At 37.5% G+C, this 17,229-nt stretch overlaps 1 protein-coding gene across 1 annotated transcript; it reads right to left on the bottom strand.

Annotated features, from left to right (window-relative positions):
• Positions 1–2,566: 2,566 nt before the first annotated feature.
• Positions 2,567–12,170, bottom strand: LOC117328522 (ethanolamine-phosphate phospho-lyase-like). The gene is made up of 5 exons (XM_033886060.1): positions 12,051–12,170; positions 5,578–5,696; positions 3,821–3,980; positions 3,513–3,587; positions 2,567–3,403 (listed from the first exon to the last, which is right to left on the bottom strand). Exons 1-5 carry the CDS (start codon positions 12,101–12,103, stop codon positions 3,274–3,276), a joined length of 537 nt encoding a protein of 178 aa, XP_033741951.1. The 5' UTR covers positions 12,104–12,170; the 3' UTR covers positions 2,567–3,273.
• Between the last annotated feature and the right edge of the window lie 5,059 nt (positions 12,171–17,229).

The following is a 17,229-nucleotide window of genomic DNA, read 5'->3' as shown; positions in this document are numbered from 1 at the left end:
ACCCCACTCTTGGTAGTACCCCACTCTTAGTAGTACCCCAATCTTGATATAACACCACTCTTGGTAGTACCCCACTCTTGGTAGTACCCACTCTGGGAGTACCCCACTCTTGGTAGTACCCCACTCTTGGTAGTACCCCACTCTTGGTAGTACCCCACTCTTGGTAGTACCCCACTCTTGGTAGTACCCCGCCATTGGTGGTACCCATCTCTTGGTAGAACCCCGCTCCTTGTAGTACCCCACTCCTTGTAGTACCCCACTCTTGGTAGTACCCCACTCTTGGTAGTACCCCACTCTTGGTAGTACCCCACTCTTGGTAGTACCCCACTCTTGGTAGTACCCCACTCTTGGTAGTACCCCACTCTTGGTAGTACCCCACTCTTGGTAGTACTCCACTCTTAGGTAGTACCCTACTCTTGGTAGTACCCCACTCTTGGTAGTACCCCACTCTTGGTAGTACTCCACTCTTGGTGGTACCCCACTCTTGGAAGTACCCCACTCTTGGTAGTACTCCACTCTTTGTAGTACCCTACTCTTGGTAGGAGTGATTGTACAAAGCTTACACACAGACACCTTAACAAAATATTCAGACCACATGAATATAATCAATATTCTATCCAGTTTTAAGGGAACATTCAAAGTTTGAGGTCAGGGATTGCTCATCCCTAGTATATAATCTCACTGACATAATGCCAGAACATAAATTGTGCATGCTTTTATCAAATCCATGAAAATACATTGTACTAGTAATAATACACCCTCAACCTATCACATATGTATAAGACACAAAATTCTGTACAGAGCCAAAATCGCCTACACCTTGGAGAGACAGCTGTGGCCCAAGGCTTATGAATAACAGATCTAGTACAAAGTAGTAATGAGGTTAGACATTAGGAATATCAAAATGCCAAAAACATCTTTATTCAATAACTTCTGACAATTGCAGGTTTGACTGACGGTCTAAGTGTATTTGATCACAGGATCAATAACCATCTTCCCCTTTATGGAAAAAGCATGTACTTGCCTCTCATAATGCATAAATTTAAATGAGGCCATCATGCCACATAATTTGGGTAGTGGATGTTCCCTATCAGAAAAGAGAGAGATAAATCTCCAGAGGGAGTACCACATCCTATGTATATCATATCTCAAGAGGGAGAACCACATCCCTATCTATATCCCATCTCCAGAGGGAGAACCACATACCTTTCAATATCCCATCTCCAGAGGGAGTACCACATCCCTATCTATATCCCATCTCCAGAGGGAGTACCACATAACCCTATCTATATCCCATCTCCAGAGGGAGTACCACATCTCTATCTATATCCCATCTCCAGAGGGAGTACCACATCTCTATATATATCTCATCTTCAGAGGGAGTACCACATCCCTATCTATATCCCATCTCCAGAGGGAGTACCACATCCCTATCTATATCCCATCTCCAGAGGGAGTACAACATCCCTATCTATATCCCATCTCCAGAGGGAGTATCACTTCTCTATCTATATCCCATCTCCAGAAGGAGTACCACATCTCTATATATATCCCAGCTCCTGAGTACCACATCCCTATCTATATCCCAGCTCCTGAGTACCACATCCCTATCTATATCCAATCTCCAGAGGGTCCAGTACCACATCCCTATCTATATCCCATCCCCAGAGGGAGTACCACATCTCTATCTATATCCCATCTCCAGAGGGAGTACTACATTTCTATCTATACCTGATCTCCAGAGGGAGTACCACATCTCTATCTATATCCCATATCCAGAGGGAGTACCACATCTCTATATATATCCCATCTCCAGAGGGAGTACAACATCCCTATCTATATCCCATCTCCAGAGGGAGTACCACATCCCTATCTATATCCCATCTCCAGAGGGAGTACCACATTCCTATCTATATCCCATCTCCAGAGGGAGTACCACATCTCTATCTATATCCCATCTCCAGAGGGAGTATCACTTCTCTATCTATATCCCATCTCCAGAAGGAGTACCACATCTCTATATATATATCCCATTTCCTGAGTACCACATCCCTATCTATATCCAATCTCCAGAGGGTCCAGTACCACATCTCTATCTATATCCCATCCCCAGAGGGAGTACCACATCTCTATCTATATCCCATCCCCAGTGGAAGTACCACATCTCTATCTATATCCCATCTCCAGAGGGAGTACCACATCCCTATCTATATCCCATCTCCAGAGGGAGTACCACATTTCTATATATATCCCATCTCTATCACTTTCATATTCATGTCAAATTTAATTATAAATGCTAATGCTCATCAAGTTCTGATGTATATACCTGTTCAGTCCAGAAGTGCATAAACACAAAACTTTTGCACTCCTATACAATGCAACAATTCAGCAATTAACAGTCCCCATCAAATGTAGGTCAAAGGTTAGATACAGACCAGGCAAGCTAAAGGACAGACACACAAAGCAATTCAATAATACCCCACTCCCACCTCAGAGGGATAAAAATTGGTTGGTTAAATACCTGCATCAACATATCAAAGGTCATCATCATTTAAAGTGGGCATGGTAAGGGGAATGGGAGGTGCAGACGAGATAGCATAACAGGTCTCTCTCTAAAGTACATGAACATTCATTGTCATGTTGAGATTGAATTGGGGGAGAGATGGGGTTGGTCATTTATATGGATATATATGTAATATCCCAATGCTTGTATAACACAGGTGGATTTTTGAGAGGGAAGATTGTATCCACTTACACCCTATGTACATTGTACATGCATGGTCTTGTGGATGTTAGGGAGGGGAGATTGTACCCACTTACCCAATGTACATGGTCAGGTGGAGGTTAGTGTGGGGCGAGATTGCTTACACTTACCCAATGTACATGGTCAGGTGGAGGTTAGGGCGGGGAGAGAATGCTTATACTTACCCAATGTACAAGGTCAGGTGGAGGTTAGTGTGGGGAGATTGTACCCAATTACTCAATGACATGGTCAGGTGGAGGTTAGGGTGGGGAGAGAATGCTTATACTTACTGAATATACAAGGTCAGGTGGAGGTTAGGGCAGGGAAAGACTGCTTATACTTACCCAATGTACAAGGTCAGGTGGAGGTTAGTGTGGGGAGGTATTGGACCCACTTACCCAATGTACAAGGTCAGGTGGAGGTTAGGGTGGGGAGAGAATGCTTATACTTACCCAATGTACAAGGTCAGGTGGAGGTTAGTGTGGGGAGGTATTGGACCCACTTACCCAATGTACAAGGTCAGGTGGAGGTTAGGGCGAGGAGAGATTGCTTATACTTACCCAATGTACATGGTCAGGTGGAGGATGAGAATTGTCAACCTGATGTCTTAGCTTGTATGGACTGACTTCCAATGCAGAAACTACATGACCATGGTAAGCACTGAAACAAAACCATCAATATGTTCACAACAGTTTATTAAAGGACATTTCATCAAGTGAAATTATTCATACATTCAAAGCCCGAATTTAAAATGAATGGATTAACTTACTGGTCTAGTGTCAGCATTTCTGTTCCTCTTGTGTAGTGTTTTGCGAGCCTGGTGGCCAGATCTGTCGCCTCTGACCTACAAATTACAAGAACCATTATAGCAAATCTATAAAGATCCAATTGTTACATATGTACAGTCATAATAGCTCATCATCAAAAATCGCAGTGACCAAAAGTTAGGAGCAGGGCAAGGTTTTTAGGAATACATTGGAAGTATGACTGGAAGTCAAAATACTACCCAGTAATAAAATATTTGATTTAATCTGAAACTTTTTGAAAATGTTAAAGTATGATATCCTACGTAATTACCCTGAGTTTACGAAGTACACAACAGATAGTTTGTCAGGCATGGTTTCTGTGAGGCGTTTGGCTAGGAGAACAAGATTGTCGTGTAGGAAGCGCGAGTTTGTGTTGAGGACTTTCATCTGTTTGTACCCAGCCTCCACAACATCAGGGTGGCAATGTCCAACTGAAAACAGGAAAATCAGAAATATCACTACTATTTTAACAAGAGGCTCAGAGAATCTGTATTGTTCACCTAGATTTGGCAGTTAATATTGGGAAACACTCATACATTTCTACAAAAGGATTTCAAAGAATTTGATATATTTCCCCTATTGGGCCCCAACCTTCAGGCCCCTAGGGGTCAGACCCACTGTTCATACAAAATTTGTTCCCCTTCACCCAAGGTTGCTTCAGACCAAATCAGACACTAAATATGAATCCAATTCTTTCATTCTTATAAAAAAAAAAGAATTTTAAAGAATCTGTTATTATAATATATCCCTTACTGTACCCAAACCCTAAGGTCCTTTGGGATCCAGACCCATCGTTGATACAAAATTGGTCCCCCTTCAACAAAGGGCACGTCACAGACCGGTTGAAATCTGCTCAGTGTTTCATGACTATAGTAATGTAAAGTTGATGAATGATTGACAATGGATGACAGATGCAGGAAGACAGAAAACGACCAACGGACGCATGACACTACACCACAGCATAAGATGACTGGTCCTTTGGACCAGGTGAGCTAAAAATGATATAACAAAGGACACTAATATGCATTGTATTTAAAGCCAATCACAATCAACTTCTGGAAACTGGAAAAACAATTAATTTCAATAAACTAGCTGATCAACCATCTAGTATTATGGTTCAGCGGCATATATATATATGTATTACAATCAATACAAGAGAGCCCAGAGTGATCTTGGTGCCCATCATTGATTTCTCTACTTTTCCCTTCTCGGCCTTAGCTTTCAACCATTTTGTTTTCCTGAACAAAATCAAAATTAGATATGCACAACTATGGACCAAGACGAACCTACATGTGAAGTTTGAAAAATATCCCTCCAGCACAGTTTCAAGAGATAGCAATAATTCTCAAAATCCAAGATGGCTGCCTGTTGGTCATTTTGTTGTCCTGAGAATGACTAAAATTGTATAGGACCAATTCAGGGGTAGGCATGTAAAGAAATATCATCCATGTACGTTTCAAGAATTAGCGATAACAAACTGTTATTCTCAAAATCTAAGATGGCCACCTGTGAGCCATTTGTTTTCCAGATCAAAAATCAAAACTGAATTGGAACAAGGGGAACCTGGAAATTATGTTTGAGAAACAGACAACGGACGTGGGGCGATTTGAATAGATGTTATTGTCTTGATATCATCAGATACTGGGCTAATAATATCAAGGCAACAACATCTGTAGTTTAAGTTTTGCAACCACAATGCAAATGAACACAGTGCCGTATTTACATATAATTATTGGACAATAAGCCCAGGGGATAACTAGTGGGTAAGATCAGATCTGAAGACTAGTATGGGGTAGGGAAGACAGGTTGGGGATCGCCTTATTACTGTAAAAGTCTCCAATTTTTGCCAAATGCTATCAACAGATCAGCTACCTCATATGTGTATGTAATCATAATTTCTTTATTTTGGCATTTGTTACCCTTTTAACTTTTTTAATCTAAGATTGTATAATGATTTTTTTTTCAATTTTAAAAGTTTCAATCAGGGTCAATACATGAAATATACTGGTTAAATTTGAAAATACTGACCATGGCACACATTGTTGATACAGTCAAGATACTGTTGGCCCTGCTCATCATACATGTACTGACCAGAGGCACGCACAATCTTCAGGGGATCAGATGCAAAAAATAGCTTACATGCCCCTCTGAAAATATACAAGATACATTAATAAGTCCTAGAAAATCATAGGACATAATCTTAGCACATTCACTCATCTCTGTGGAAACACAAGACATGAGTACAGGGCCTGGGACCTGGGACATATATGGCCAAATTATAGAACAGACAAAGTACAGGGCCTGGGACATATATGGCCAAATTATAGAACAGACACGTTTGGGTGGTCAGGTGGCAAGTAGGAACACACTTGCCTTTCACCTACGCAGAAAAGGGTTTGATTCCCTGACCAGGTGTGAAAAGGTACAGGGTCACCTAGCTAGCTGCCTGCCCACATGGGTTTTCTTCAGGTACTCTGGTTTCCTGCCACAGTAAGACCTTTCACAGGTTTCCATCCAGGCCAACAAAAGTGATCAATATAAGTTGGTATGACTTGTTTTGCAATTGTTGTAAAAAAAATTCCATCACAAGACACAAGTATATACAGAGAATTGCCACATCAGTTGATACAAGATCCTAGATCAACAGTAGTGCTTTCGTAAACGCAACAAGTTATGGAGACTAGGCTTTCGATGTATTAAAGAGACCATTTATTACAAAAATAAAGTGATAGTTTCTAATTCAGATAAAAAATATAGCCATGCAGAGATTATACTGTACAAATGTTTAACTTTTGTGTCACAAATGAAACGTGAACAGTACTGTTTTGGGGCCTATAGGCTATGCATTGCCCGAGCAGTTTTGCGCAATAACCATCATAGTTATTGCGAAATGAACAATGTTTAACGATCAGTTGACTTTGAATTAAATGAAATACTGTTGAATTAAATGAAATACTATCAACATGTTCAGGATGCCTTTGTTACATATCAGATTGACAATGGATGTGTTTGTGTCTAATGATTTTACTCTGCCGAGATTTTCGTCGATATCGACTTGGATGGTTCGAACTCGCGCTTATTTTCTGAAGCATTAATTTCGAATAATTCAAACAGGTTCATCAATATTTATTTAATTTTGTTCGAACTAACAGGAGGTTTACCGTAAGTGTAACTGATTTTTAAATATGTGAGGCAAATCTGTTATAAATCTCTTTTATATTTGATTTGCAATGAATTTGAAAGCGACACATGAACATCAGCACAAAATACATTAAAGACATGACAACTCTATGTAGTAACCCCACTAGATTATTGTTGTTCGCATAACTTAAAGCTTGATAACAAATTGTGAAGCAAAGAGACAAAAGTATTTTTTCAATTCATTACATTTTTAAACTTGACATTGTAATGGCCAACTAATGACTTCTATAACATTGTAATAACCAGCTAATGGCTCCTATAACATTTTAATGGCCAGATAATTATAATTGCTCCTGTAAAATTGCAATGGCCAACTAATACATAATGGCTCCTTTAACATTGTAATGGCTGACTAATGGCTCCTTTATCATTGTAATGGTTGACTGATTATGGATCCTGTAACACTGTAATAGCCCACTGATTATGGCTGCTATAACATTTGAATGGTCAGCTAAAGGATCCTATAACATTGTAATGACCGGCTAATTATAATGGCGCCTATAAAATTATAATGGCCGGCTGACTATGGCTTCTATACCATTGTAATGACTGTCTAATGGTTCCTATACCATTGTAATGACTGTCTAATGGCTCCTATACCATTGTAATGACTGTCTAATGGCTCCTATAAAATTGTTATGACTGGCTATTGGCTCCTATAACATTGTAATGGACAACTACAATGGCTCCTATAACATTGTACTAACGACCGACTATATTGGCTCGTTTAACATTATAATGGGCAGCTAACGGCTCCTATAACATTGTTATTGCCAACTAATGGCTCCTATAACATTGTAATGACCAACTTATGGCTCCTATAACATTGTAATGACCAACTAATGGCTCCTATAACATTGTAATAGCCAACTTATGGCTCCTATAACATTGAATGACCAACTTATGGCTCCTATAACATTGTAATGGCCAGCTTATATTGGCTCCTATAACATTGTAATGACCGACTTATGGCTCCTATAACATTGTAATAGCCAACTTATGGCTCCTATAACATTGTAATAGCCAATTAATGGCTCCTATAACATTGTAATGGCCAGCTAATATTGGCTCCTATAACATTGTAATAGCCGACTAATGGCTCCTTAAACATTGTAATAGCCGACTAATGGCTCCTTTAACATTGTAATAGCCAATTAATGGCTCCTATAACATTGTAATGGCCAGCTGCTTTATCATATTGGCTCCTATAACATTGTAATGACCAACTTATGGCTCCTATTACATTATCATGGCCAGCTTATATTGGCTCCTATAAACATTGTAATGGCCAGCTAATATTGGCTCATGTAACATTATAATGGCCGACTCATGGCTCATATAACATTGTTATGGCCAGCTAATGGCTCATATAACATTGTAATGGCCAGCTAAATGATCCTATAACATTGTAATAGCCAATTAATGGCTCCTATAATATTGTAATGACCGAACGCGACTAATGACTCTTATAACATTGTAATGGAGAGGAAAAGGTACAGTGTGGCTCTAATTTTGGAGATTATACATATACATGTATATACCCATACAGTAAAAAAAAATTGAGATCTTAAAAGAGTTTTCTAGTACAAGTCAGTGATAATATTAATATTAATCTGTGTGTGGCAGGGGTAGGTGACCTTTCCAACTTCCTCCTCAATCAACTTGTCACATCTAACAACTACAATTAGTTTTATCATTTGTCACCATGTCATTCTCGTATCTCATGTGTAGAGAGAGAAAAACTATGACAAACGTTTCACTGTAAACTACATTAAAGGTGGACAGGTTGATGCTAGAACAAAGAGTAACTAATGTACCACATTTCTCACAAGATATAGCAACAAAATCATCTATTACTGCTTCATTGACCACACTGGGTGTCTGGAGGTGACCTCTGTACCGTCTCCAAGATTCTTGTAGCTCTTGCCATCTGTCAAATTCCAAAATGAAGTTCATCTGTAGTAGTCAAGGCCAGTGTTAACTGTATACAAACAATAACTGTTTCTCTGGGTTTTAGTTCATATTTCAAAAATTTTTCTGGTCAAGAAGTTTTCAAAGGCTTAAGTATATATATATATATATAATTTAATTTTGTATGAAACACGCATTTTCATTGGCTGAAATAATTTTGTTATACCTCCATAACAAAATTTTTGACGTTGCGAAATGTAACGTCATTTTTGATTGGCTGAGGACGTTGCGTAATAATTTATCACAGAAATGAGTTCGCCAAAGAAAGTGAAATATCTTGGTGTGAATAAGACGAAATTAAATTATAAGAATTAACATAAATTATGTTTTTCTGTTATACAGTCATAACATAAAAAACTGGAGTGTACTCTCTTCATAAACCGCTTCGCGGTTTATTTAGAGTACACTCCAGTTTTTTCTGTTATGACTGTATAACAGAAAAAATAATTGATGTTAATCCTTAAATATATATATATTCTGTCACCCTTTTTAGACAAATAATAAGTCATGCAAATACAATGTTATTTATACATGCCTTGGGATTGATGGCTGCTCCAGTAGCTTAATTACTTTTAAGTGTTAATATACACACATGTTGGTTAATTGTAATGTAGAAGATGGATTTTTTCAGAGTAATTCTCTTAGCTACAACTGTTACACCATCAACAGGATATAAAATCTGTCCGTAATGTCAATCTTCATCTTTTATTATATGACCTTGATATATTAAAAGGAAAAAAGAACATAACTTGATATTGTATATTGGAAAGTAAAAAGATGTGATAAAATGTACCTATGGTGTGATTGAAAGATAGGGAACCACACTGTCATCTGTAAAAAATTCAGTTATGTGTTTAGAATGTCACATTTCAGGTTGATCCGACGTCTCCCATATAGAGTATTTAAGGAACAAGCTGGACAGAAGGATAAAATGTAGGCCGAACCCTCCGATCAATGTTACACTTGACGTCGGCGCTGGATGAGGAATGGAACCATATACCAAAGAGGAGGGTAAATATGAGTGCGACACATAAAATCATGTCCCAATGATATTTATTTCATGGCTTCTGTTATCTCAACCTGTTATCATAAGGTTTTGATGTTTTGACCATGTCTTTGATTTTGATCATATATATGAAACAGGAAAGAGAGTAGTGTGCCTCCACCGGGATCGAACCAGCAACCCTCGGCTTACTGGCCCGCCGCTCTACCGATTGAGCTTAAGGGAAATTCCCCCTAGCGCAAAGCTAGAAGGCGACCATATCATTATGCACAATTAAAACCTGCCTCACTACGCCCCCCTTTCAAATAGGTTCGCCCCGAACACACAACCCAGGTTCTATCTCCAATGAAGCCTCTCATTCTCCCATAGCTTACACTTGGAGTGATCAATGGCACCAAATGTAACAGGAAAGAGAGTAGTGTGCCTCCACCGGGGATCGAACCAGCGACCCTCGGCTTACTGGCCCGCCGCACTACCGACTGAGCTAAAGGGTGTTTTTTACAAGGATGTCAGCTGTCCACTGGTAGAATTTGAGAAAAATTTCAAACTTTGATTATGAAGATTTTTTGATCAACCTGAAAATTAACAACACCTAGCTCCAAGACCATTTCAGGATAATTTCAGGAAAGTTTGAGCTGAACCTCACTGATGGAACTAATGAGAAGTTTAAAATATACAATGATATATAGAGGATATTGAATGGTTTCCCGTTTAATATAACATATATTTCCCGAGTATGACAAAATATCAATATTTTCACGAGTGCGAAGCACGAGTGAAAAATATCTAAATATTCTGTCATACGCGTGAAATACGGTATATGTTATATTTAACGGGAAACCATTCAATTTTCTTTTTATTGTATTTCATCAACTTAAAAACAAAATTAAAATAAAACATCAAAAAATTAATAGCGTCAAAAAGTGCAGGAATCAGTAATGACGTCATCTCTTTGTGACGTTCCTCCACGTCAACTTGACGGCGCCATTTTGAAAGGACTGATCAACGCAATTTAAGCGTTTTCTGCTGTTATAGGAGAATCTGTGCATGAATAGCTAACGTCAAGTGAGTATTTTGTCAAAAACTAGTCTGAAAATTTCAGAAACACAGCAAAATAACCAATTTATCTATCTCCGCTTCGGTTGGAAAAATCGGCAAGTTTCAACGTGGTGAATACAAGTTCTTAAGGTCCACTCTGATTGGTCAAAAACGGAAAACTTAAATTTTCACTGCAAAACTTATATTTTCACTGCAAAATCTTATATTTTCACTGCTCATCGCTGCAGTGAAAATATAAGTTTTATTAGTTTGATAAATTTCTATATTTCACTGGCAAAAATGCAATAAATATGTGTTATTCAGAAAAACAACATGATTGGCTATTTTTTGCACAATGATGTTACAAAATGGTCACTGTAGCTGCAGTATCAAAGTTTCGATCAGACAGAAAAATTACAACAATTAATTCCTTTGCTTCCCTTCCTTAATATCAATCCCCTCCAATTTCCAGCTCAATTGCACCAGTGGAACTGGAAGTTTAAAATGTTTTTTTCAAGATGGGAGAACTTGAGAAGGAGTTTGAAATGTGAAAAATTTATGCACAGTGTACAACGCACGGTTGCATTTAAGCCATGGACAAAAGGGAACCTATATAATGTACACAATTTTGCTTGGAACAGGGCTTCATCAACATATGCAGGTTCAGAAACCTTTTTAAAGCTGATAGATTTCATCAGACAACTTACAGTAAATATTTATTTTCCGGATATATGCCTGGATTTGATCTAGATTTGCATGGCAATATCAACGATGAAACACTTACCCTTCCGGAACACCTGGTCCGAGTCTGCTAGCAATTTTTCAGGTAAATGTGTATTTTCCCCTCCTAATTGTTTGATCAGTTTTGAGTTTAGAATTTTACCAATGTATAAGCCAATGAGAATTGTGGAAATCACCATATCTATAAATATAAATATGGGAATATTTTCATACCATGTTTGGGAGGGCGAGAGGTAACTGTTACGTATATATATATAAGTCTTATGTGTAACTGACTTCTTCTGTCAGTGTTATACTGTTATTGTGGCATTAGAACTATATATAGCTATAATTAGGTCTACGGTAAGAGGTCAATATCTGCACGGCCCCTAATTATTTCATGTACATGTCGTAGGCATGGCGGTTACACAATAAAAAATGCTGCCCTGTTTGTTTGGCGCATGCTACACTAGTGGCATGTAGCCTGTAGGCCTACATGTTAATCAACCGCTAACCTGTTGAAAAACAGAATGATCAAACTTGAATCTCGATTGATTAAATAACGTACCCGATGTGTTTGTTCCTAAGGTGAAGAGTTTCTTCCTTCGCTATGTCTTCCATTTCGTCAGCCTCACTGTCTCGTAATCAAGACGACGTTGGATGCGACAGACTTGCAGGAATCTTAGATCAACACTGCCGTGTGGGCGGAGCTTACAACTCTCGAGGAAATAGAGTTATTTGGTTGGCTAATACGATTTGCCTCCATGATATGCTCGAGTAGGGCCAAACATAAACAAAGACCACATGTAGACTACATTGCGTATACGTGTATCGAGCGTCAAAAGTGACAATCGCGCAAATGACCCAGACAGCTCTTTGAATATTTTTTTTAAAGATTTTTTTAAACCCACACTATGCAAGGCAGCACCTAAGAAGATGTGCAACACGTACAATTACGTATATGTAATGACCTACATCTAGATTTAGTTTAGGTGCATGACGAGCGCGTTCCATGGCCATCATATGACTTTCATCGAGTGCAGATCTAACACAGAACTGAGTACGTACAATGTATATATATATGTAGCAATAATACAAAAAAACTCCATTAGAAACGGTCAGCTAAATAAGTGCATTTCATTAATTTTTTTATCTAGGGCCAATTAACAAACGGAAAATTATATGGATAACTTGTTAATTAAATGGTTTTCTGTACGTTTTTGGTATCCTAAATAAAATATGGAAAACATGTTCACCTTAACTAATCAGTCACACACTTACAAGTACATATCAGATATATAGAACAACTTGACCACATCTTCCTGAAAATTGTTTGAGCGTCCGTCTGGAGTTCGGAGATCACGGATTAAATTCCAGGCCGATCTTTATTGCATCTTGAATATGGCAAATTTAATGGATATAGTTTAAACACAAAAGTCATTTAACAAGTGAATGGGAAATATTAAAGACAGAAAATATCAAAGCAAAATATTGATGCCGATAGCTGGCAAAATATGAAACTTCCCCTGGAAATTGAAAAGGAAAGGAGTAAATAAATCTCCCCCAAATCTTCGAGCCAATCATCTTTATGCTACGTGGAGGAGAAAAAGTAACTTTTCGTAGCTTTTGATTCATGGAAGATAATGTAGCTACTTACTGTACCATTTTTTATAGCTTAATTAATTATAATATTCTTATCTTATTAACTTTTAGCATGCAATATCTTATACTTTATTCTGTTTTATGTATTACAGTGTCTAAATTGCTGGACATAACTCTGAGAAGAATGTTTTAGGATGTATCTCAGATGTTTCACACTTCAATTAACAATGGAACTATGTATATAACCAATCAAAGAATGGAGATATTATGGGGAAATATGTCGACAAATAAAAGGGTTCGGGTTGGTCATACTGGATAGAACACCGTTGTTGCCATATCAGCCCAATTATATTTTCTTCTATTGGTTTTGGTTTTATATAGTTAAACGTCTTATTTATAGGTATGGTCACTTTAAAGCAGCCTCCCATGTGTGTGTGTGTGTGTGTGTGTGTGTATAATATAAGTTGGTTCATCTTCTGCATATGTAGTTTATTAGTCCAATACATGTATATACACTTTGTACAAAATATGGCATCCTAAAGTAGTGGTCAGCCTTTCGGCCAGCGGCCGGCTTGAGTGCCAAACCCAAGACTCCCTTTCAGCTATATGTACAAGACTTAAATACACCGATTGACAATTTCCTACATCAGACAGTTACCTAATACCTATACATGGAACTCGTAGGCCACTAATCTCTTACATAACATGTCTGGCAAATTGTATGGCAGGTGACCAGCCTTTATACATGATTAAGTAGGTATATACTTTAGCTTAGTAGCTGACACAGTCTGTCTCATAAATGGGCTAACATATTTAACTAAATTATATTTTTGAAATTATAAATAAAACTATTTTTCGGTACATGTGTATGTGTATGTTTGGGAGGCTGCGGTACGATAATACATGTAGTTGTCATCTATCGCGGAACTGATGCCGACTTTATAGTGCCATCTCACTGAAGCATACCGCCGACGACACATTATATTTAAGTGTCGACAAGGGGACAGAACTCAGGCCTCACAGAGGCCAACGTAACGTAAAAGGCGTCAAAGGAGACATTAGGAAGCAGAAAGAGAAACGATAATATCTCAGATTTAGTCGCCTGTTATGATTCAATCCTCGATACAGGTTACGATCACTTCGCTAACTAGGTGTATCGAGGATGGTAGAAGTCTTACACGCCCTGACTTCAGGACAAAGAGTTTTCTACAAGCGCCACGTTTGTCTTCTTATTACGGGAGCATCTTCACTGTTGTAATCATCCCACCAGCATGCTCTCTGCTCGATGACCGCTCTCTCAATTTTCACATGACCGTCGTAGTTATCGCCCTTCTCATATCACGATCTCTCATAATGTTGCATACTTTCCCCTTCTAGAAAATCAACTAGATGCAAATTCCTAACCTGAACTTTATAAGATATATTTTAAAAATACAATTTACATTAACATGTACAGGTGTTCACAATCACTGGAGTCTTTCTTTAAATTCTGTTGAAAATATTTAAGAACTATCAATATTTTGGAAGGAGATACTGACAATAAAACGTTCTCAAGGGATTATTTAATTGGTCGAGGTTCATCATGGAAAAATTCTAGTACAAAGCTATATATGTATATTGTACTAGAATTTTTTCTACATAGTACTGTACATACGATGTCGGACGAGTTTCCCGGCCAAGGCAGCTCCTAATCCTATTTTTTTTTTTTTTTTTTTTTAATTTTCTGAGTGTACATATCATGTACAACCGACAACTTTATTCAATTTGACACTTTCCAGAACAGCTTCATAGTCGGCGACAACCTTGGCAGATATACTTAAGTCAAGATTGTCACCGGGTGCATAATATGTGGTATTCTTCACAGTAGACATGGAAATTATAGCCAAAGTTATTGAGAAGAGGCCTTGAAATGGTGGCTGGTATCGAATATCAGGCAACCACTTATAAGGACTGGCTTGGACGATATGACGATGACGCAAGTTGTGTTAAACATATTTTAAATGACTGTGGGATGGGTTACTTCTGGGATATCAAATAATATAATGATATCAAATATACGAACAAAAATGGGAAAGTGACGTACACAATTCAACAAAAGCTATATGTTTAAGAAAAACTAAGTATAAGGTATTTGTGACAAATTTCATTATTCACTTGAATGTATAACATTGGTTGCTCATAGGATTTTAAGGTTTAATTAATTTACTGATGAATACAACAAATATTAAAACACTACTGAAAATATGTACTTTTATAAGATTAATTGACAACATTATTTGTCCTCCTTGATACAAATTTTAATGTATTGTTTTGAAACAGTGCTTTGTATCGACTGCGAACACTACAATAATAAGATTATATAGGAGATATGTTTTCTCTATGCATTGTCTTGTGAACAGAGGTATAAAATGATATTTGAATTTGATGACAACAAAGACTTCGGGGAAACGTATAATGGTAATATGGGACGAAATTAAAACCAACCAAGCTCTGGAGTGGAATGCTGGAAGCAAGGAAGGCGAACGTGGACAGGATTTATTGAAGAAGTCAATATTTCACTCCTGTAACAACAGTAAGGACTGGTCCCACTTACATTGTCCGTATGGTGTACTCAAAGAATCCTTACACAAAATACACAAAGAACAGTGTCAAGGCGATTTTATTCTAATAATCTCACATTTAACTTTGGCAGAGTACGTACATGTATATAATATGTAGCAATAATACAAAAAAACTCCATTAGAAACGGTCAGCTAAATAAGTGCATTTCATTAATTTTTTTATCTAGGGCCAATTAACAAACGGAAAATTATATGGATAACTTGTTAATTAAATGGTTTTCTGTACGTTTTTGGTATCCTAAATAAAATATGGAAAACATGTTCACCTTAACTAATCAGTCACACACTTACAAGTACATATCAGATATATAGAACAACTTGACCACATCTTCCTGAAAATTGTTTGAGCGTCCGTCTGGAGTTCGGAGATCACGGATTAAATTCCAGGCCGATCTTTATTGCATCTTGAATATGGCAAATTTAATGGATATAGTTTAAACACAAAAGTCATTTAACAAGTGAATGGGAAATATTAAAGACAGAAAATATCAAAGCAAAATATTGATGCCGATAGCTGGCAAAATATAAACTTCCCCTGGAAATTGAAAAGGAAAGGAGTAAATAAATCTCCCCCAAATCTTCGAGCCAATCATCTTTATGCTACGTGGAGGAGAAAAAGTAACTTTTCGTAGCTTTTGATTCATGGAAGATAATGTAGCTACTTACTGTACCATTTTTTATAGCTTAATTAATTATAATATTCTTATCTTATTAACTTTTAGCATGCAATATCTTATACTTTATTCTGTTTTATGTATTACAGTGTCTAAATTGCTGGACATAACTCTGAGAAGAATGTTTTAGGATGTATCTCAGATGTTTCACACTTCAATTAACAATGGAACTATGTATATAACAAATCAAAGAATGGAGATATTATGGGGAATATGTCGACAAATAAAGGGTTCGGGTTGGTCATACTGGATAGAACACGTTGTTGCCATATCAGCCCAATTATATTTTCTTCTATTGGTTTTGGTTTTATATAGTTAAACGTCTTATTTATAGGTATGGTCACTTTAAAGCAGCCTCCCATGTGTGTGTGTGTGTGTGTGTGTGTATAATATAAGTTGGTTCATCTTCTGCATATGTAGTTTATTAGTCCAATACATGTATATACACTTTGTACAAAATATGGCATCCTAAAGTAGTGGTCAGCCTTTCGGCCAGCGGCCGGCTTGAGTGCCAAACCCAAGACTCCCTTTCAGCTATATGTACAAGACTTAAATACACCGATTGACAATTTCCTACATCAGACAGTTACCTAATACCTATACATGGAACTCGTAGGCCACTAATCTCTTACATAACATGTCTGGTAAATTGTATGGCAGGTGACCAGCCTTTATACATGATTAAGTAGGTATATACTTTAGCTTAGTAGCTGACACAGTCTGTCTCATAAATGGGCTAACATATTTAACTAAATTATATTTTTGAAATTATAAATAAAACTATTTTTCGGTACATGTGTATGTGTATGTTTGGGAGGCTGCGGTACGATAATACATGTAGTTGTCATCT

Source organism: Pecten maximus, chromosome 1 (genome assembly GCF_902652985.1).
Source record: "Pecten maximus chromosome 1, xPecMax1.1, whole genome shotgun sequence".
Classification (NCBI taxonomy): Eukaryota; Metazoa; Mollusca; class Bivalvia; order Pectinida; family Pectinidae; genus Pecten; species Pecten maximus.
Note: the sequence above shows the minus strand (reverse complement) of the source record. Positions and strands in the feature narration are given on the sequence as shown.